This window comes from Rattus rattus, chromosome 3, assembly GCF_011064425.1.
Source record: "Rattus rattus isolate New Zealand chromosome 3, Rrattus_CSIRO_v1, whole genome shotgun sequence".
NCBI classification, from domain to species: Eukaryota; Metazoa; Chordata; class Mammalia; order Rodentia; family Muridae; genus Rattus; species Rattus rattus.
The window spans coordinates 89,616,340-89,638,684 of NC_046156.1; the positions used below are offsets into that span (position 1 = coordinate 89,616,340).

Here is a 22,345-nt window from a genome sequence, read left to right on the forward strand (position 1 = left end):
AAGCATAGCAAGCTAGTCTTAAAGACCTTCTGAAACTAAGACATGATTGCAAGTTGAACATAACGGTAGTCATAACAACAAGTAGTCATAACAACCTTTTGAGACAAAGGTAGCAAAATGTTTATTTGGAACAAACACATGTTTTCCCTTTCTTGAAACAGCAATACAGAATCATTTGTAATTAAGGCTACAGGTGAAGCATAGCCCAGTCCTATAGAAGCAGATGTAATCACAAACAGGAAGGCGTCTGTTTTTTCTTTACTATAAGATGGCTTTTGAGCTTGAAATGGAGGCAGGCTGGTTTGTCAGAACTAAAAGGGAGAATGAAGAAAATATGTTTGTGTATGCCTGCACATATGCGCATGTGCATGTGATAAACTATCACTCAGCCACAGAGGAAAATCCCGAAGGAATGTAATGGGGCTGCTGGGCACTGAGGAGCACCCAGTTGGATCTAGGCTGTTTGTCCAGCTATGATCAGCCGGTCGGGTGCTGAAGTTCATTGGGTCTCCAGCTAAGAAAGATGCAGTTTTGAAACGATAAAAGGTAAAGACACGGCCCAAAATTAAAAGTTCAAACTACTGAAAGGAAAGTATGTGCTTACCTGCAAACCAGTTTGGGAAATGCATGCATAGTCTTTAGATCAGAGGTGAGGATTCGTTGTTTTCTGAGTGAGAAGATACTGAATTTGGGCTGAGTTTCTCTTCCTGAGAGTCCTCTGCTTCTCCTCCCAGGCTCAGCAAATACCCTGCAATTGACTTTGAAAGCAACCACACAAGAGATTATGAGCCCAGTCAAGATTAGCAAGATAGGCACTGGGGAAGAGGGGTAGAAGAGTTACCTGGCCACAACATGTTCTCGCCACACTGTATAAATGGGGCTTGCATTGTGAGGTAGTTGGGCAAGCCATAGCTTAACACCAGGTAGGTTTTACCATGGTGTACACAGCATCAACGGGCTAATGCTCCACCACCACAGCCCAGCGCGTATTCATCTGCAGTTAACATGATGGGCATAGGAAGAGAGGCTTGAAAGTGAGGAATCTTTAAAAGGAAGAATGCAGCCCTTAGACATTTCTCCCAGCATGCCTGTAATGGATGCCTTTGGGACCATTGAGTTTGGAAATCCAGCCAGATCCTGACTCCTGCCTCCCTAAACTGTCTCTGCCTTCAACTGTATTACTCCTCTCCCTTGACAGCTATCCTTCGGGGTCCCTATTAAACAATTCTGTCCTTGTGAGCCATTATGCTAAGCGGTGACATATGATTTTGTAGCCACAATGAATCTGACTAAATGACAGTTTATTCACCATCCAAAAACAGATTCTTTTCATTGTTATGCACTGATCTGTTGTTTTACCATCCCTGTTTCTGAATACTCTTATCCCCTTTAGAACACCGTTATCCTTGCACTAGTCTAATAAAATACACTATCATTTCTATCTACTCACTGTCCATACATGCTTTTCTCATCCCGTGCATTTGCTTTAAATTATTGCTAAGATAGCATAGAAGTGTCTTCTCAGTTACCTGCTATCCAGATCTATCATCATATCATATTTCCTCCGTGTTTCTCAAGCCAGGCTGATAATGAAGCATGTCGATTTTACTACTGTCATGAACATTCCTTCACAGTCAGCCAGATGTTCTGCATCAGCCAAGGATTTTTTTTTTAACTTTCACAAATAGTTAACAAAATAACTCTATTCCTAAGGGAACAGAGGTATGCAGCCCCTCTGGAATGTCTGCTCTAACCCAATGGAGGTTTGCACTGCTTGCTAAGTGATTAGTACAAGCATAAAGTCTCTCTACTTTAAGAGAACAGAGAGAGATCTCCCCACTGCTCTCTTGGGTAGCATGTAAGCTCTTGCAAGCACTAGGCACTAATCAGACTTTATGCACCATCATAGTTTGATAACAAAACATATAGGACCCAAGCCTGACTCCTGCCCCTAGCATTTACTTACTCGCTCTTTTATTGCCTTGTGCCTCAGCTTCTTTACATGCAGACTGCAGAAAACCACAGGGATGTTATAGATTTAAGAGACAATGTGTACAAAATCCTTGGGAAGTGTGTGGCTGATAGTCAGAGCTCAATAAATGGTAGGGAGTGCTATGGTATTACAACTCCTCTGAAAGTCTCCTCCAGACAAAATGATCCCCTCAGCCATGTCCCCATAACCTTAAACATGTCAGGAAAGCATTCAGCATACTGAAGAATCACTTCATTTTAATGCCTCTATGCCTCTCATAAGCTGTCGGACTGAGGTCTTCCCATTGATGTCTGCATTTCCCAACAGCCGCTGTGGCTATATATTATAGAACTTAATAAAAAAAGTGTCACCATTTGGAAATGAGTTTTATTTTCAGAAATAAACTAAAACATATCTGTGCCCAGATACATTATAAAAGGAAACTGCTCAATCTGAATATGTCTCAGTAAAAACTAAACCACAGTCCTGGAAAGATAGTTTAATTGGAAAAGTGTGTGAGCCCGAGTTCAATTTTCAGAACACACCTTTGAAACAGTGGGCATGGCAACATAGGCTTGTGATCCCAGCACTGGGAAGGCAGAGGTAGACAGACCCTCCAGGATGCCTAGCCAGTGAGAATAGCCTACTTGAGGAATGCTGGGGCAGTGAGAGACTTTTGTCTCCAAGTAGAAGTAGACAGCACCTGAGAAACAACATTCCCGAGCACACTCTGGATTCTACCTACTCCTTGGACACAAATAAAACCCCCATACACAAGTGCGTGGACACAGAGACATGCCCATGGACACACACATATGCCCATGTGCCCATGTACACTCACCTGGTCACAAATGAAGGTAGACTTCATACAAGCAACAAAACGTGTTTCTTGTATTCTCTTATTCTGTAATAAAAAATCCTTTGAGAACACTCCTGAAAAGGTTTTTTATAAAAGGCTCAAAGGATTAGCATCTTGTTTTGTTGTGTTTTGTTTTGTTTTGTTTAGATCCTGTGCACCTAAATATGAGAACTCACTTGGATTTTACACTCATTTCAAGATGTAAATTCTACTTTGTCCCTGAAAGATGGGGCCAATCTACACATCTCGATGACAGACACACGAGGAAAAAGAACTCAGTGGCATTTGTTTTTAGCGTTAGAACCCTGAGTTTCCTGTGAACTGGCAAACATGATTCGAAGAACACTTCTAGCCTTGCTCGGAACAATTATACAAATATGGAAGGAGCTCTGTTTTATTTAAATTCTGGAAATAAATATTTCTTAGAATTAGTTATTTTCAGTACATTTTTATATTCAATTCATTACATTTTATATTCAATTCAGTACATTTTATATTCAGTGTTTCTATTGAATATCAATCCTAAAAGAGGACCTGTCTTAAAAAGAGAGGAAAAAACCTACATGCTAACCATCAGTCCATGGAATCACTTGATGCCTCGTATAGATAGAATCTGCTGACTCCTGTCAAGACCGTGTTCCTGGTAGTAAGCCCAAGTGTGTCACATTTACAGAGCCTTCTTCTCCCTGGAACTGAGGACAGCATTAGGTCAGCACCAGCTAGCTCTGATCTCCCTGAGTACGCCCCATGCTACGTCTAACGCCAGGTCGAGGCTGGAGCTCAGCTGGTAGCATGCAAGAGGTCCTGTGGCAATCCCCAGCACCAGATAAACCAACAGGCAGGGTGCTGCTCACCTAAAATCTTAGCACTCTGGAGGATCAGAAGTCCAAGGTACATAGTCCTTGGCTACATAAGGGGTTCAAGACCAGCCTATGATACAGAAAACAAAACAAAACCAATAAACAAAAAGTAGCTAGAAAGTAATACCAGTTCCTGAAGCTTATGCCGATTCTGCAAATGGCACACTCACTGGAGTGAACGTGTGTCACTGTTTCTCTGCATCTCAGCCAAGTATGGCAATTTGAATGAGCATGGCCACCGTAGACTCATATACTTGAATACTTGGTCCCCAGTTGGTAGAACTGCTTGGGAAGGATTGGAGGGTGTGGTCTTGTTGGAGGAGATTTGTCACTGGGGGTGAACTTTAATGTTTCAAAAGCACAGGCTATTTCCAGTTAGCTCTTTGTCTCCTACTTTCAGGTAAGGATGTGAGCGCTCAGCTACTGTCCCAGCTCCCTGCCTGCCTACTGCCTTACTGCCTGTCATGATGGCTATGGACCGTAAGCCTCTGCAACCATGAGCCCCAAGTTAAATGTTTTCCTTTTTAAGTTGCCTTGGTTTGGGTGTCTTATCACAGTGACAGAAAAGTAACCAGGACACTAGTTGATCCTGATAGAGGTCAGCCACAGATCTTCCAAAACACGGACATGGAGGCAAAGGCTGTAGTAATCCAGCTAACCGCACTCCCGTATCCACCACCCATATGTTAATATGCAGATGGAGTCCCCGAACGGCAGCTCATATTTTCAAACTAGAAATGTGCTCCTTCCATCATGGGCTTCATAGGGAGGTGCAGTGTGTGTATATTGTCTCTGAAACACGGAGAAGAGTGCCTGGCCCAGAACAGGGCCCTATACACGGCAGCCATAAACCCATCTCTTCACAAACAAACCTTGATGCTATTTTTCAAATCACCTGCTTTGTCGTGTCTTTTCTGATTTAAATACCTCTGAGGCCTCCTCTAGATTTTTTTTTCTTTTTTCAGGTTTCACAGCCTTCGTAAGAACTAAATCCTCTGATCTGTGTCTCCCATCAGAACCTGGGTCCTTCACAGCCGTCCTGTGTGGGTGTCTAATTATTCCCTAAATGGACACACCTCACCGCGCCCTTTCATGTTGGCATCTCATTAGAGTGCTAATTGGCTCATCTTGTTATTTCCATCTCTTCACCAGCATCCCGTTTCTCTGCACCTCCTTTCAGTCCCTGAATCTCTTTGTGCCATCTCTTTCTTCTTGGTATTAAATCCTTCCTTTTATGCTTGTTGCCTTCCCCCCCCCCAACCCCTTCCACGCAGCTCATTACACCCCTCCATCTGTGAACTTCATTATCCCACCTCATTCTTATCTCATTACCTCCTCATCATGCACATGTGATTAGTTCCTCCATTCAGGCACAGCACCGCAGCCTTTCCCTCTGCTTCTCATCTTGGGCCGCCCTTCCCACCCTCCCCATTTAAAGCTCCCGTTTACAAATCGCATCATGCCCCCATGCCTTTGTCATTACCCTCATCCATTTATGCATCTCATTACATCATCACCGATGCATATCTCTGTGTGCTTTTCTATTTGTCCGCCTCATTACAGCCCCATCAAACCATGTGCGTGTCATTACGGCCCCTTGAAACATTCATGTTCCTCACATCCTTCCATGTTGGCATCCCATTACCTCCACTGCTCCCAGATCTGACGACCAACTAACAAAAACAGTCAGATAACTATGTCTTGCTTTTAGAAAAATTAAATGTTTCTCAGGCACCTAGCATCAGTGTTTCTTAAGCAAGTCATTCCTTACAGAAAAAAAAATTGCTTCTGCTTATTTAGCTCAAAGATCCAAAGCACTATTTTTTAATATATGGAAAAGAGGCTTGGCTTCATTTTTAGAAGACATTTTCAATACTTTTATTATTTCTCTACAGTTTTCAAAGTATTATGATTACTCATGACTGCTGTGGCAGCTCCTCCCTGAAGTTCAGGGGTCACAGGATTATGCAATTGGAATGGCACATTGGTAGCCTCAAGGGGATAAGGATGATTTCTTGAGAATGCCGGTGAATGGCGGGTTGTGAATTCTGATCCTCTTGCTCCAAATCTGTCCTTTATACTGGTGCATCCCCACCCCTAGAAGTAAACCCCTTGTCATTCGATCCATTCTCTGTTACTACCTAAGAGTGGAATTAACTCTGCTTTGTTTTCTAAAGAAAGACAAAAAGAATGCATTTGAAATAATTTGCATTTGGTGCCTGTTTCTTTGTCTCTGAGGTTGAAGAACTAGGTAAAGCCTTCAATTTGAGAAAATGACTCTGTAGTCAAAGCCATATCTGTTCATCCAGAGCCACCTGTAACTCCAGCTCCATGGACTCTGATATCTGACACCACATCCATCACTCCTTAAGCATCTGCAGTCACTGGACCTTCTCTGTCTCATATATATATGTGTGTGTGTGTGTGTGTGTGTGTGTGTATCTTATGGAGACAAAGTTTGGAGCAGAGACTGAAGGAATGACCATTCACAGCCTGCCCTACCTGGGGATCCAGCCCATATATATACAGTCACCATACCTAGACACTATTGATGAAGCCAAGAACTGCATGCTGACAAGAGCCTGATATAGCTGTCACCTGAGAAGCTCAGCCAGAGCATGACAAATACAGAGGCAAATCCTGACAGCAAAACCATTGAACTGAGAAAAGGGTCCCCATTGGAGGAGTTAGAGAAAGGATTGAAGGAGCTGAAGGGGTTTGCAGTCCCATAAGAGCAACAATACCAACCAACCAGAGCTCCAGGGACTAAACCACTACCCAAAGAGTACACATGGACAGACCCGTGGTTCCAGCTGCATATGTAGCAGAGGATGGCCTTGTTGGGCACCAATGGAAGGAGAAGCCCTTGGTCCTGCCAAGATTGGACCCCACTCCCCAGTGTAGGGGAATGTCAGGACAGGGAGGTGGGAAAAGGGGGGTGGTTGGGAAGAGGGAACACCCTCATAGAAGAAGGGAGAGGGGGGATGGGATAGGAGGCTTATGGACAGGAAACCAGGAAAGAGAATAACATTTGAAATGTAAAGAAAAAAATATCCAATAAAACATAATAGAAAGAAAGGAAGGAAGGAAGAAAGAAGGAAGGAAGGAAGGGAGGAAGGAAGGAAAGAAGGAAGGAAGGAAGGAAAGAAAATGTTTATTTTTCTTTGATAGTTGCTTCAAGTATCAACCTCTACGAAAGGAGGTGGTCAGAGATGCTCTCCTGGGGCTGACTTGTGTGGCATCCATAAGTATTTTCATACCACTGTTTGGGCTTTAATTCTACACTTAGCATTTTGTTTTAAAATGTTTCTTGCTGGGCCAGTGAGATGGCTCAAAATGTAAAGGGCTTGGCTTTTTAGCTTGGTGATATGAATTAGATCCCCACAAGGGGAAGATGAGAAACAGCTCTACGAAGTAGTTCTCTGACCTCCACATATGGGCATGTATGCCCTTATGCACATACACCACTCACTAATCCTCATAATAATAATGTTTAAAGTATCTTTATTCGTGTAGATCCTCCCATTTTAGCATCTCTATCAGTGCCTATTGTGTAAATCACCCTTAGCCGAATCCAGTTCTTATCCACATGGTGGCCGTCCTGCTAAAGGCTTCTGCCTCCATCACCTTACCTCGCTTTTGCTTAGCTCTGAGCTTTGTCTGTTGAATGACTAAAAGAAGATATTTAGAATTCTAGAAGCATAGATGCAGGGCCTTCTGTCTAAAGAACCCATGGCCCTTTATCTCCTACCCCTTCCAGTTTGAAATGCTGTCCCTGGATAGCCAGCATCCTCTTCAGTCTGCAGTTTGACTCAACACACACTGACTGCTTCGTGGTTTTAGTCTTTTTGCTGAGGATAGACTCAGTCTACCCCCTGAGGCTACTTTGCTTCTGTCATAATGCTGCTTGCCTTGGATGTACAGAGAATCTTTACCCCTCATGTACTCTGCCACTTGTGGGGTGTGCTTGCAACATTTCTTACAGAAAGCCTGGTGAGTTTTAGGAGTGTTCCCCATAGTTGTAGGGGTACTGTTAGCACTGATATCATTTTGTTTTTTAAGCTCTGTCTCTCTCTGTCTCTCTGTCTCTCCCTGTCTCTCTCTCTCTCTCTCTCTCTCTCTCTCTCTCTCTCTGTGTGTGTGTGTGTGTGTGTGTGTTTATGAATGCATGTCACATGTGTACAGGTGTCAATGGACTCCAGGAGAGAGTGACCAATGGGGACTCTGGGAATCGAACTCTGCTCTTCTGGAAGAGCAGCAGCACTCTTAACTGCTCAGCCATCTCTTGACACACTAGAATCAGTTTTATCTTCTTTATTTTTTTTTGTTCAAGTAGTTAACTTCAAGTAGTTAACAGCAACAAAATAATTCATTCTGTGATGTTGTTCTCTGTTATTTTTCTTTTTTTTATTTTTTATTAACTTGAGTATTTCTTATTTACATTTCGAGTGTTATTCCCTTTCCCGGTTTCCGGGCAAACATCCCTCTAATCCCTCCCCCTCCCCTTCTTTATGGGTGTTCCCTCCCCATCCTCCCCCATTGCCGCCCTCCCCCAACAATCTAGTTCACTGGGGGTTCAGTCTTAGCAGGACCCAGGGCTTCCCCTTCCACTGGTGCTCTTACTAGGATATTCATTGCTACCTATGAGGTCAGAGTCCAGGGTCAGTCCATGTATAGTCTTTAGGTAGTGGCTTAGTCCCTGGAAGCTCTGGTTGCTTGGCATTGGGTTACATAATAAGACACATTAAAATATGAGGTTGGTAGATGCATAGAACACATGAAACAAGACAGATGATCAAAATGTGAATGCTTCACTCCTTTTTTAAAAGGGGGAACAAGAATACCCTTGGCAGGGAAGAGAGAGGCAAAGATTAAAACAGATACTGAAGGAACACCCATTCAGAGCCTGCCCCACATGTGGCCCATACATATACAGCCACCCAATTAGACAAGATGGATGAAGCAAAGAAGTGCAGACCGACAGGAGCCGGATGTAGATCGCTCCTGAGAGACACAGCCAGAATACAGCAAATACAGAGGTGAATGCCAGCAGCAAACCACTGAACTGAGAACAGGACCCCCATTGAAGGAATCAGAGAAAGAACTGGAAGAGCTCGAAGGGGCTCGAGACCCCTTATGAACAACTCTGTTATTTTTCAAGACAACTTGTTCTGTGTAGCACTGGTTAAACTGGACCTCACTCTGTAGACCAGACTGTTCTTTCTAGAAGCGTGGCTGGTTTTTAAGAAGCAGCTACTTAAGAAGTCATTGCAGACGCTTGCAAGCACCTGAGACAATCAGATCCCATGCAGTTACGGTCCACAAAAGCCTATTCAGACATGAGACAAAACATGCATTCTTATTTTCCCAGAAAACTCTGAGCCTAGAAAAGGCTTCCCAATTGCGAGGTGGAAAAAGAACCCTGGTGTTCAGTTGGTAGAAATGTAAACTTGAAGGTCATTCTGGAAAGCGCTTTGGCAGAACCCAATGACATTAAGGATATGCATAATATAAAATGTTTAATATCTCATGAAACCAAGTTTCTGGAGTTGAGCAGATTATTATTTTCTGAGAGCAAATGTCCTTGCCAGTTCCCTTTGGTTTCTGTTGTTAGCCCCGAGGCAACACAATGAGAACCAGATGTCATCCAACACATTATTGGGTCTGTACCACACTCAAGAACCTGAAAGGAGATTCTGGCCCTTTATGTAGGGAGGTCATTTACAACAAACAGGAGGGAAGGAAGAATCTATCCTCCTTGGAAAGAGGCCTGGGTTCTTACTTTTGCCCTTCGTTAATATACATAACTCTTTCCAGAGAAAAGATGAGACCAAAGTCCCTACTGGACACCCAAACAGACAAGGACCTCTCCAGGGTCTTTGGTCTCATCCCCACACTGAATCATAAACACTTCTAAGAAAATAAATCCCTGGGTCTCACTTTCTAGTCAGTCATAAAAAAATTCTCAGAAAGCCCTAACTATGCAGGAACACACACACACACACACACACACACACACACACACACACACACACACACACACACACTTATCTTCTCTATAGTCTAACATAAACACCTTATAACCCAGAAATTCCATTCTGGAGAGTGTCCTAGAACCAGCCATGTGTGTGTGTGTGTACATACATGTTTGTCCTATAGTGGGTACACTCACCTTTGCTTACACATATGGACAAACCAATATTAATATCTCTCACCCTCCATCTTACTTTTTTTGGACAGAGTCTCCCATAGAGGCTGGATTTCACTCTCCCAGCTAGAAAGGTTTGCCAGAGACCATCCTAGAGCTACCTGTCTCTGGCCCAACCCTCATCACTGGGTAACAGACACACAGCATTTTGCTGACTTTTATATGAGTTCTGAGGATTCACATTCAGATCTTCAAACTTGTATAGCAAGCACTTTACCTAGACTTCTCCCCGGCCCTCGTGGAAAGACCTTGAGTGGAACAAATGGAATGAAGTCTGAAGTATAATGCCACTTATAAAGAGTGACAATGCTACTGAACACTGATATATGATTTATATTGGTCCCAAAATACAAATCAAAGAGTAAATATTTATATAAATGAGCCTTGTCTCACAGTGGCTCCACTTAAAGTCTGTCAATTTTCTGATGATGTGAAAATTTGATTAAATGTCCTGAGTTCACACATATTCTTAGGAAAGCACATTAGGGGTGTGCACCTTCCTGAGAATGCTCAGTTCAAGAAGAAGTGTCAGTCACATTTTTGAGCATGCCTAGCTCAAGGTCATGATGACATATGTGTTCGGTGGTTAACAATCTGATCGGGAACACTTTGAGATGCTCAGCTTACATCTCAAAGATGGTGGATAAGAATACCTGACAGGAATACTGAGCTTTCTCCCAAATTTTTAACTTAAAAAAAAAACCCAGGAATATTTAAAGGTGTGTTCATTAAGAGTTCCTGCCTACCTTGCTTAGACATATAAAAGTAATATGCCTTAAAAAGAAATTATGATTCAAATATTGAATTTTGGGCAATCTATGGTAAAACACTATCTTGTGCTGCTTGGAGTCACCGAGCAGCACACCCTAGAGATCTAGAGATCATCAAGGTCAACACCAGGCAACTGGGCACTATAGTGGTTATATGACTTTCCTGGTTAGGACACCATCAGCCTAAAGAAACATTCCACCCAACTATAGCAAGTGGGACCAGTGAGTTTATTGGGTTTATACATAAGAACATATATACTCCTCTACAGGAGCATGTGTGACCACGATGCTTCATGGAGACCTCTTTTGGTTAACCTTCCATCTCTCTATACTCTAGCTCCTCCTGAGATTCACAGTTTGGGCAGGATTATATGCAACTGGGGACTGGGAGAGGCCAGAGTAAGTAAATGAATGGCTAGAATCTCGGGAGACGTTCATTCACGTAATCACTCCTGCTCTGATTTCAGGATAGTAATGCCCATGTCATGCCCAAGGATGCAAAGTTCCACAGCACTGAGCTGCTCAGTAGGTGTCCTGGCTAGTTTTTATTGTCAACTGGATGCAATCAATAGTCACCCGGGAAGAGGTAGTTTCAGTTAAGGAATTACCTAGGCAGGACTGACCTGTGCCCATGTTTATGTGAAATTCTCTCGATTATTGATTAATGCAGAAAAGCATAGCCCACTGTGGTAATTTGAATAGGTTTGGGCCTCATTGGTTCATGTATTTCAGTTCCTGACCATCAATCAACCAGGAAGTAAGAGAAGAACCTTGTTTCCAGCAGAGTAATACCCATGGTTGAGTAATCCTTCTTACCAAAGGAGGGAAAAGCAGCTTCCTCCAAAGGGCCTGTCCAGTGCCACACAGAAGATGCTCAAAGCATCCCTGTTAACATGAAATGCTTGCTGGTATTTCTAGAAATTTTTGCCAGCACTATGCTAACAACCTCGAAGCTTTCTGGATGTTTTACACAGTGGTAATCTATCTGTTGTCTTGGTTTTCACAATGATAAAATATAGCAGATTTTAACGATATAAATTTTAAAATAATTTTGATTTATAAAGAAGTGATGTGTGGGACTAGGGATGTGTCTCTTGGCAGAGCACTGGCCCTGCATGTACAGCTCCTGGTTCCACTCACAGAACCATATAAACCTGCATATAGTTCTGCACTCCTATCATCCCAGTACTCGGAAGGCAGTGGCAAGTAGACCAGAGGTTTTAGATGATCCTCTGGTACATAACAAATCCAAGGCCATCCTGGGACACACAAGAAGAAATACATGTTTATCAAACACTGATAAAGGTTCTTCTATAGCATGACCCAAATTGCTACCTTCATTTTCTACTTGACCCATACACCTCTGTGACCTTTTCCATAAACTCTTTTACTTAAACTCTTATGTCACCAACCTATATTCTCCATCACATTGTCTTTTGCCTTATCCCTAGGAGGACTTGTAGATTTGTCTTTTGAACTAAACCAAATATTCTAACATCTTCATTAGTTCTTAGATAAAAGAGTTTCAAGAACTCTCTAACATGAATCAAATATGGGCATTCTGATCCAGCTACATGGTGACCTAGCCAGAGTCACAACTGCCAGACGCAGGATCCTGAAGGGCACAAAGAATTTGAGTCTAGTCTGTGGTTGCTATTGATAGTGGGAAGCCTAATATGGGGGCCTCATTGGTCATGCAATCCTAGATTTCCCTTATTAATTTAGGGTGGAAAAAATGAGAGTCAATGGAACCTATCTCACATGTGGCATCCATGTTGTACTGAATCCCACGTGCCAGGAATGGTCCCTTGCTGTCACCTGGAGCTCTCCTTCTTCCACAAGCACTACAATGTTTTACTCATGTCCAAACGAGGTCCAGTGTTTGCACAACTCATCTCTTTTTTCCATATTGCAGGGTTTGAAACAATGATGTCTCTGATTTTTAAAATGAAAAGTGTGCTTTTGCAAACAGACCATGTACTTTGTAACATGAAACCAAATACTGTGAGAATGTATGAGCAGATGTACCAGGAAATTGACAAATTCCTCAAATACAAATCATTTGAGGAATCTATATCAGCCATCTTCGCATCTGTTCCCAAAAGTGTAGAGTTTTCCAGGCAGTGCACATCCGAAGACCTTGGAAAGCTCGTTGAGAAGTGTCAAAGAAGAAAGCTGTCTATAATGCTATAACAGGTCTCCCAGGATTCCTGAGGTTGAAGCCAAATGAGAACTGATAAATTGGGGAAGTTGACTGTCTTAAAAATAACCAGCATGCCACACTGACAGATTCAGACCCCTACCCTTCTTGTCTGATTTTATTCTAAATACTTGTTACATAAAATGAATTCAGAGATGTGGTTACATTGTGTTGTACTATATTTGCATTGTTAAAAATTAAGCACAAGGCCTCGCACACTCTAACCAACTACTTTATCACTGAGCTCCATCCTCGGCTCCCAGATTAGAGGTTCAAAGAAATGTTCTTGAGGTAAGTATGGTAGCCTGTGCCTATCATACCAGCTAAGGAGGCTGAGGCAGAATTTCTGGAACACAAGAGTTTGAGGCCAGCCTGGGGAACATGGCATTTCTTAAAAAGGAAAAGGAAGTACTTTGTAAATCTTTAATGAACATACTCAAATAAACATGGAAATAGAAAACCCAAATGTTGCCATTAATATAAATTAGAAATAAGATCTATATGCTTCAGTTAGTAAAATAACAATTCATTGAAATATACTGTAGACAAAGCACTGGTCACTGTATTTCCAAAAATGACAAAAGTAGTGTAAAAATCAGACTTTCTATGAAAAAGTTTTCATAAGGTGGAGGGTCAAATGTCACATGGTAAGATGACCTATAGCAACAAAACACACACACACACACACACACACACACACACACACACACACACACACACACGGAAGGCATCTTCCAGTGTCCTGTCCCACTTTCTGGGAATGCAGAATTATGCCACCTTCACCCCTTTATCCATAATCTCCGACACACCAGCTGCTCTGACACTACATTTTATTAATTGAGCTCAAATGCCATATTTTCCAGTAACTGAAAGAATAAAACAATTGAGTTATAAGGGGAGCGTTCCTTGAAATGCCTTTTGCTAATTTATGCATTCAACATAGTATTTCTTGCTTTATGCCTGTCCAATATAGGCCAATAAAAAGATGAATTATTGATCACATTCCCTCCATAAACTAATTTCGCCTGGGACTGGGATATAGCTAGAGTGAGCACTCTAGAAATAACTAGTAAGGCATGAAGTCCTTATTAATGAGCAAGAGTATGGGAACTTCTTGAAACTTTTCTATTTCTAATATGATACTTGAGCTTTGAGGCTAGAAGTCCTGCTAACCAGAAGCACACACAGCACGTGAGGCAAACCCATGTTTTCTTTCTGTGCACAGAGAGCTTTAGAACAGAACTCAAATGTGCCAGGATCCAAAGCTCTTCCAGATGTATGCTTTGGCTGATTTCTAGAAAACTCTTCCACAGTACCCTCTCTCAGTACATATAGACCACAATGTGGGTTTCGTAGCCCACTATAGACTTTACAAATAAATACTACATTTATTTATATACTTGGAGGATGGGGTGGTGTGCACATCATGGACACACATGGAAGTTGGAGGACAGCTTCAAGGAGTAGTTATCTCTTGTCACTTGGATACCAGGGATTGAACTCGGGTCAGCAAGCGTGGTGGAAAGTTCTTTTACCCAAGTGTCTTTACCAGCTAAGCTGTTTGGATGCCTTCACCTCTACCCCCAACTTTACCCATACACACACATACACACACACACACACACACACACACACACACACCAGACATACTCACACACACACATACACAACACACACACACACACACACACACCACACAGACACACCACACACACTCATACACACACACACACACACACACACACACCCACACACACACACTCACACACACTCACACACACACTCACACACACACACACACACACACACACACAATTTTATAGAGTATCATGAAATAGTGTTGTAAATGTCCACTCATCTTTCCCTGTTGCCTAATTTATTTTTCCCCAAGTGGATTTACAAGATTCTTTATGGTTTTCCAAGTTCTTAGTTTCATTATTACTTTTTTTCTAAAGTTGGAGACGAACTTATCTAAACAACTGTTTTACGAGACCATCTTCCCTCCAGTGACTTTTTAACTGTGTTAACTAAGTGGCAATTGTTAGAAAAATCCTTCTCAGAACATGTTTCCCGGTGTTATTATGTAATTTTCCCAGATTCACATAAGCAATTTGAGCTTCATTATCGCTGGGGTTTTCCTGAGACCTGATTTGACAGGTACCTGTGAAACGGACTCTTCCAGGGAGGCTTATTCTTCACTTTGCGAAGAGCCAAAAGACCAGGTTGCTGGCAAAACAGAAAAACAAAAACAAACAAAAAATCCCATTTATACATGGTTACAAACACAGTTCTTTTTTTTCTTTTTTTTTTCTTTATTAACTTGAGTATTTCTTATTTACATTTCGATTGTTATTCCCTTTCCCGGTTTCTGGGCCAACATCCCCCTAACCCCTACCCCTCCCCTTCTATATGGGTATTCCCCTCCCCATCCTCCCTCCATTACCGCCCTCCCCCCAACAATCACGTTCACTGGGGGTTCAGTCTTAGCAGGACCAAGGGCTTCCCCTTCCACTGGTGCTCTTACTAGGATATTCATTGCTACCTATGAGGTTGGAGCCCAGGGTCAGTCCATGTATAGTCTTTGGGTAGTGGCTTAGTCCCTGGAAGCTCTGGTTGATTGGCATTGTTGTTCATATGGGGTCTCGAGCCCCTTCAAGCTCTTCCAGTCCTTTCTCTGATTCCTTCAACAGGGGTCCTGCTCTCAGTTCAGGGGTTTGCTGCTGGCATTCACCTCTGTATTTGCTGTATTCTGGCTGTGTCTCTCAGGAACGATCTACATCCGGCTCCTGTCGGCCTGCACTTCTTTGCTTCATCCATCTTGTCTAATTGGGTGGCTGTATATGTATTGGCCACATGTGGGGCAGGCTCTGAATGGGTGTTCCTTCTGTGTCTGTTTTAATCTTTGCCTCTCTCTTCCCTGCCAAGGGTATTCTTGTTCCCCTTTTAAAGAAGAAGTGAAGCATTCATATTTTGATCATCTGTCTTGAGTTTCATGTGTTCTGTGCATCTAGGGTAATTCAAGCATTTGGGCTAATAACCACTTATCAATGAGTGCATACCATGTGTGTTTTTCTGTGATTGGGTTACCTCACTCAGGATGATATTTTCCAGTTCCCTCCATTTGCCTATGAATTTCATGAAGTCATTGTTTTTGATAGCTGAATAATATTCCATTGTGTAGATGTACCACATTTTCTGTATCCATTCCTCTGTTGAAGGGCATCTGGGTTCTTTCCAGCTTCTGGCTATTATAAATAAGGCTGCTATGAACATAGTGGAACACGTGTCTTTGTTATATACAAACGCAGTTCTTTTTTTTTTTTTTCCTTTTTTTTTTTTTTTTTCGGAGCTGGGGACCAAACCCAGGACCTTGTGCTTGCTAGGCAAGTGCTCTACCACTGAGATAAATCCCCAACCCCATAAACACAGTTCTTAATCTCTTGCTAGCTACTAGAAACTACTCATAGTTTTCCTCAAAGTTTTTGTTTCTTCAAGGCCAGTAGGAGAGCCTTCCTTTGTAGGTATACGCTAGCAAGAAGGATCTTAAATATGGTAAGGTGGTGTGTGTGTGTGTGTGTGTGTGTGTGTGTGTGTGTGTGTGTGTGTGTGTGCTATGAGATTGATATTCTGTCATCTTTGCCATTCTCTAAAGAGACATAGGCTACTCAATGTGCATGATGATACAAGCAGGCGGACACGATGAGATGAAAATTACTGCTAGATCATCTTAATCTCCGTCTGCCACAATCCCACTAAAACTGAAATACCCGGAAAGGGTATTTTATGGAGATTAGATAGGAACTATTGTATAATGATATACAATATAATGAGATACCTGTAGTCTAGGTATCTAAAAAATGTTTGTAATTTTCTAAATCAATTTTAGTTCTCTTGTTTTGAAGAATATGAAACGGGAAGTTGAAGAGAAGAAGTGGCTGTATATCAGTTTTTGGGCAAAACTAAGGACTTAAAAGGGTAAAAATAAGTGGGAAAAAATGACCCTAAGCACATTTAAGAAGTACAGGCCCAGAACGTACCTCTGGTGGTCTGTACTGGCTTGTTTTGTGACTGATTTAATTTGATTTTCCACAGACACTTGAAATTACATGTGTTTCATCTGTCTGTTTAAAGTTGCCTGTTCCTGCCAACTTCAATAGTTCCTGTAACTAAGATCCATCTTCCTCGCTCGGATCCCTTCGCATAACACCTAAATCCTCCGAAGGGCTAAGCCTGCTCTTGGCTTCAGAGAGTGAGCACTGGGATGTAGCTCACCATCTGTCTTAAACTTCTCAAGTAACTTTTTGCCAAAGCAAGTGTGGATTATAGGCAACAACCTGGGACACTCCTGGTCTCTGAACAGGAAAAATAAAGGGGGCCCTATGTGTTAAGTCCTTTGTTTGCTAGTAGTGTTTGTGGGGAATGAAGAACCGCTCTTTAATTGTGTAAAAAACAAAGGCTGATCTGCATGCCGATGGCCAAGGACAGACTTCAGAGACCTTGCAGTTTTGAAACAGATATTTATGAACATCTGCTTTCTCCCCATAAATTTTAATATGGATTTCATCCTTTGAAACCTATAAAGCTCCCAGGTGCTTCTTTGGTCTTTATCTTGGGGAATATTCTTTAAAAAAAAATAAGAAGAAGTTTCCTTTTTTTCTAATGAACACATTCTAAATCATTTTTTAAAACAGAATTCATTCTTATATATTTACATGTGTGTTTGTGTATGTGCATGCACATGTGTGTGTTGCACGTGCATACACACGTGCCCAGCCTATTGAAAGGCCTCTGATATTAGGAACCCAAAATTTTATATTCAGCATGTTAAGCTTTCAAAATGTCTTATCCCAGATTGTAAAGCACAGTTGTCTTAATAAAGACATGGAAAGGCCTGATCTGTGGTTTTCATTAGATGTGTTTAGTGTGTATTTGTGTGACAAGCACTTTCAGAGGCTGAGGTTTCAAACATCCAATTCAACAAACAAAATCCCTGTGCTCATTGCGTTTATCTTCTGGTGAGCATGAAGGTGTTCTCTAAGACAATCTTAGATTGCCACTGTACCTTTCATATGGTTCTTCAGCAAATGGGATTTATATCGCACCTACAAACCAATAACACTACTCTATTCCCAGTGCCATACTCGATACTGGGGATGCAACTGTTATCAAAGAAGACTGAGTGAATCAGTGAATATTTATATCCGCTCTGTGCTCCTGGCAGGTGTGAGTGTGACTCCACACCCACCCTAAAGCTCTGGATTCACAAATGAAAGAAATGCACACGCGACCTTTATTTTTTAATATGCCTTAGCTAGCTCAATGACTGGGCCACTTATAAACCTCCCTGCGGCTAACGCACTCTCCCCTTTGATATTCTTAAGTTATTACTTTCTCAAATCTATACTTTATCTCTGCTAACCCAGACCCAATCAAGGGAGTGGCCCCTGGGGCCGCTTTTCCCTGATTCTTACATGATTGGGTCTCTGTCTTCCACAGTTTTCATGTTTGTATCTTCTTCCTTCCTTCTGCCCTGGCGATTCCTTTCTCCCTGCACTGTGTTTTCTCTCCAGGGATCCTCAAAGTCATACCTCCCCATAAATTGGCCACTGGCCACTGGCTCTTTATTGACCAGTCAAAAAACCAACTGTTGGCAGAGACCAACAGTGGACATGTGAATTCCCGTGTAAGCACAAATCAAATCCCCAACAACTGAGTTCTTCAAACTGCTCAGAGTCTACCGTGCTTAGCATCTGTGTCAACAAATGGAGCATCGGTGACTCCGGGTGGAATTTGGGTAACCCATCACCCATTCTCTACTAGGTTCATCTGAAGCCATGCAAACGTCACAAACAGCACCTGGCCTTTCCGAGAGCTAAGAGTTATCACAATAAGTAGGAAAGATAAAAGTACAGAACCAAAGGCAAGAAAGTGAAGTCACAGTACACCAATGCTCACACACAACGTAGGTTGAAGAGATATGTACAAGGCCAGCAAGAAGGCACCCCCTTCTTAGAAGGATCAGCTCTTTAGAGTGCGGTCCTGCTGCCTGATAGCACAAGTGATGGGTACATAACAGAAAAGGCCTCCTCAAGGACAGGAGAAATTTTTCACTTGGTTGGGCTAACGGCTTTTCATCTTCTCACAGCCCTCTCTGCCTTCCCTCCTAAGTAAGAGCACACTGGCATGGCGGCGTGCCACAGGCCACCTAAAAATGAGCCATCTCAGTATGTCAAATTCCACTCAACTACTCAAAACATGGCTACTTTGCTGACAAAAGAATCCAGAGATGATTTCCCACTAAAACCAACAGAGCTGCATTGTGGAATAGAAAACAATATCTGCATATAGATCTAAGATAAACCGGGCTATTCAGTACTGGAGATGAAAGCAAATGAGCCCACCCCTGGACTGTCCATCACTCTGTAAAAGGCCAACCTTATGAAAGCAATGTTTGGGGTGTAAATAATACCCATGTAGTTCTCAATTTTATATGCAATGTAAATACATAGCCATTTCTTCAGCAGCATGTCCTTCAAACACAGACACTCAGACGCCCTTTCTTTACAGACTTTTCGGAGCTTCTTCTGGGCCACTTCATGTCTTGATGTCTCCCCCTGCACCCCAAGCCTAGGCTCCCTCACACTACAGTGAAGAGCTATCCCCTGGAAGAGTCTGAGCTAAGTGTTCCTCTCCAAGGTAGCCAAGAGAAGTCCCTTCCAACGGTCCCTTGGTCCCAGCGTCACCACACCAGCTCCACACCTCCTCTCTCTGCTGTCAGACGCTCTGTAGCAGGCAGGCATGCTTACTCTCTTTGTGCTTTGTGTCCCTCAAACAGGATCTGGACCAGCTTCAGCTCCATCTGGAAGAAGTGCGTTTCTTTGACGTGTTTGGCTTCAGCGAAACAGCAGGGGCATGGCAATGCTTCATGTGTAACAACCCCGAAAAGGCAACCGGTGAGTGGTCCCACTTGTCACAGAGAACCAGTTATGCCTCCCCCCAACCCCCATACCCCAGTTTACAGGAATCTGTGAGCCCAGTGGCTCTTATTGGCCTTCTTCTTGATAAATAATCCATGTTGTACTAATTTAGAGTAGTGTCTGATATCCACCTCATACTAAGAAAGGTATCCCAGTGGAATGGTTATGTTTTTTTTAAAAAAAAAAAAATGTGGCAAGATTCTAGAGAGGAGAGAGAGTGTGTCAGAAAAGAGAGCAAGGCATCTTTGACCTCTGACCTCAAGAAAACAAGACTGGGCTGAATTTGTGGTAGAGCGTTTGCACAGCAAGTGTAAACACCTAGGGTCACTCTCAGTATTATTTTAAAGGAGGAAGAGAGAAGGGAGAAACAAAAAATGATGGAAGGAAGGAAAAAAGAAGGAGGGAGGGAGGAATGAGGGTACATCTTACTCTGAAAGTATCTGAGGATTAAAGAAAACAAACATTCTGTCTAGCTATTTTCCAGAGCCTCAATGAACTGAGGCCGCACTAAACAAAGGACTGAGTACCCAGTCCATATTGCCGTGTAGCATTCCCTATGATGCTGCTTGGTGAATGAACCCTGTTTACTGACAACAACCAGTTGCTACCCTCATTCACCATCCCTCATCTTTTCTGCTGCCCAAGGACTGACTGTGATGGCTTGTGTATGCTCAGCCCAGGGAGTGGCACTTTTAGAAGGTGTGGCCCTGTTGGAATAGGGGTAACCTTGTTAGAGTAGGTGTGTCATTGTAGGCATGGGCTTTAAGACCTTCATCCTAGCTGCCTAGAAGTCAGTATCCTGTTAGCAGCCGTCAAATGAAAATGTAGAACTCTCAGCTCCTCCTGCACCATGCTTGCCCGGATGCTGCCATGTTGCCACCTTAATAATAATGGACTGAACCCCTGAACCTGTAAGCCAGCCCCAATTAAATGTTGTTCTTATAAGAGTCGCTTTGGTCATGGTGTCTGTTCACAGCAGTAAAACACTAAGACAGAAATTAGGGGCAGCTCCAAGATGGCGGACGCAGGCAATCTTTGAGGCCCTGGAGGAGAAAGACAACTGCACTCAGCAGAGCAAGGGAAGAAATTTGAGGAAAGTACTGAGTTACAGATCTGAAGTACAAAGGAAAAGTGAATGGGATTGGGCAAGAAAGATGGGTCCAACTTTTCATTTGTGATTTTGATGTCATGGACAAATATGTAGCAAGAAATCTCAATCGTGTAGCCTGTGTAATTTGAAAATATACTAAATGATAATGAAGTCAATAGGTTTTATAGAATATAGGGGATACATGATTGAGTGATAAGGTCAGAATAATGGAATTCTTGTGCAGAAACTTCATAATACAGACTCCACCTAAAGCCATCACCTATAACCAGTCAAGACTTCCAATGGAGGGACTCAGATATCAACCCAGCCACAAAACCTTAGACCCACAATTTCCCTATGACAACAAGATGTGCAGGGATAAAATATGGAGCAGAATTTGAAGGAAGGATTAACCAATGTCTGGCCCAACTTGAGACCCAATATCATGAGAGGGAGCCCACCCTGACAGTATTAATGATATTCTGCTATAGTTGCAGACAGGTGCCTAGCATAACCATCATCAGAGAGGCTTTACCCATCAACTGATGGAAACAGATGCAGAGACCCACATCCAAACCTTAAGTGAAGCTTGGGGAATCCTGTGGAAGAGGGGGAGGAAGAAGCCAGAGGGGTCGAGGATACCGTGAGAAAACCTACAAAATCAACTAACTGGCACACAAGGGCTCATAGATACTAAACCCCCAACCAGAGAGCACGCATGGGCTGGATCTAGGCCCTCTGCACATGTGTAACAGTTGTGCAGCTGGGTCTTCATGTGACATCTAAAGCTGGAGCAGGGGCTGCCTCTGACTACATTATCTGCCTTTGGATCCCTTTCCACTAACTGGGCTTTCTTGTCTTAGCCTTGATAGAAGAAAATGTGCCTAGTCTTGCTGCAACTTGCTATGTCAAGGCTGGTCGATATTCATGGGATATTCCCTTTTCTAAGTAGAGTGAGAGGAGGGGAGGATGTGGGAGGAAGAGGGGAGGGGAAGCTTCCATTGGGATGTAAAGTAAAAAACAATAAAAATTATTATATGGGGAGGGGGAAAAAAGACAGAAATTGCAACTAGCAATTGGGGTATGTCTGCAATAGGCCTGACCACGCTTTTGTTTAGAAGAATGTGGACTTTGGAACTCTGGATTTGGAAAGCAGTAGAATGTTTTAAGTGAGGCTAATGGACATCCTGGTAGGAATATGGAAGGCTTTGTTGCTAAGCATGATTTGAACTGTGTACCCTGGCTCTAGAGCTTTCAGAGGAGAAAAATTTTAATATGTGGCCCAGAGACTGTTCTTGTGATATTTTGGTGAAGAATGATGTGGCTGCTTTTTGCCGTTATCTGAAGAGTCTATCCAAAGCTAAAGAGATTTCTATTAATTGTGTTGACAAAGGAAGTCTGCAAAAAAG

At 42.6% G+C, this 22,345-nt stretch overlaps 1 protein-coding gene across 1 annotated transcript in view; it reads left to right on the forward strand.

Annotated features, from left to right (window-relative positions):
- The window catches only part of Veph1 (ventricular zone expressed PH domain containing 1), a 773,456-nt gene that overhangs the window by 720,731 nt on the left and 30,380 nt on the right, over nucleotides 1-22,345 (forward strand). Inside the window, exon 12 of the mRNA XM_032898283.1 lies at nucleotides 19,705-19,822. Coding sequence (XP_032754174.1) covers nucleotides 19,705-19,822 — 118 coding nt within the window. The remainder of the gene's footprint in view (nucleotides 1-19,704; nucleotides 19,823-22,345) is intronic.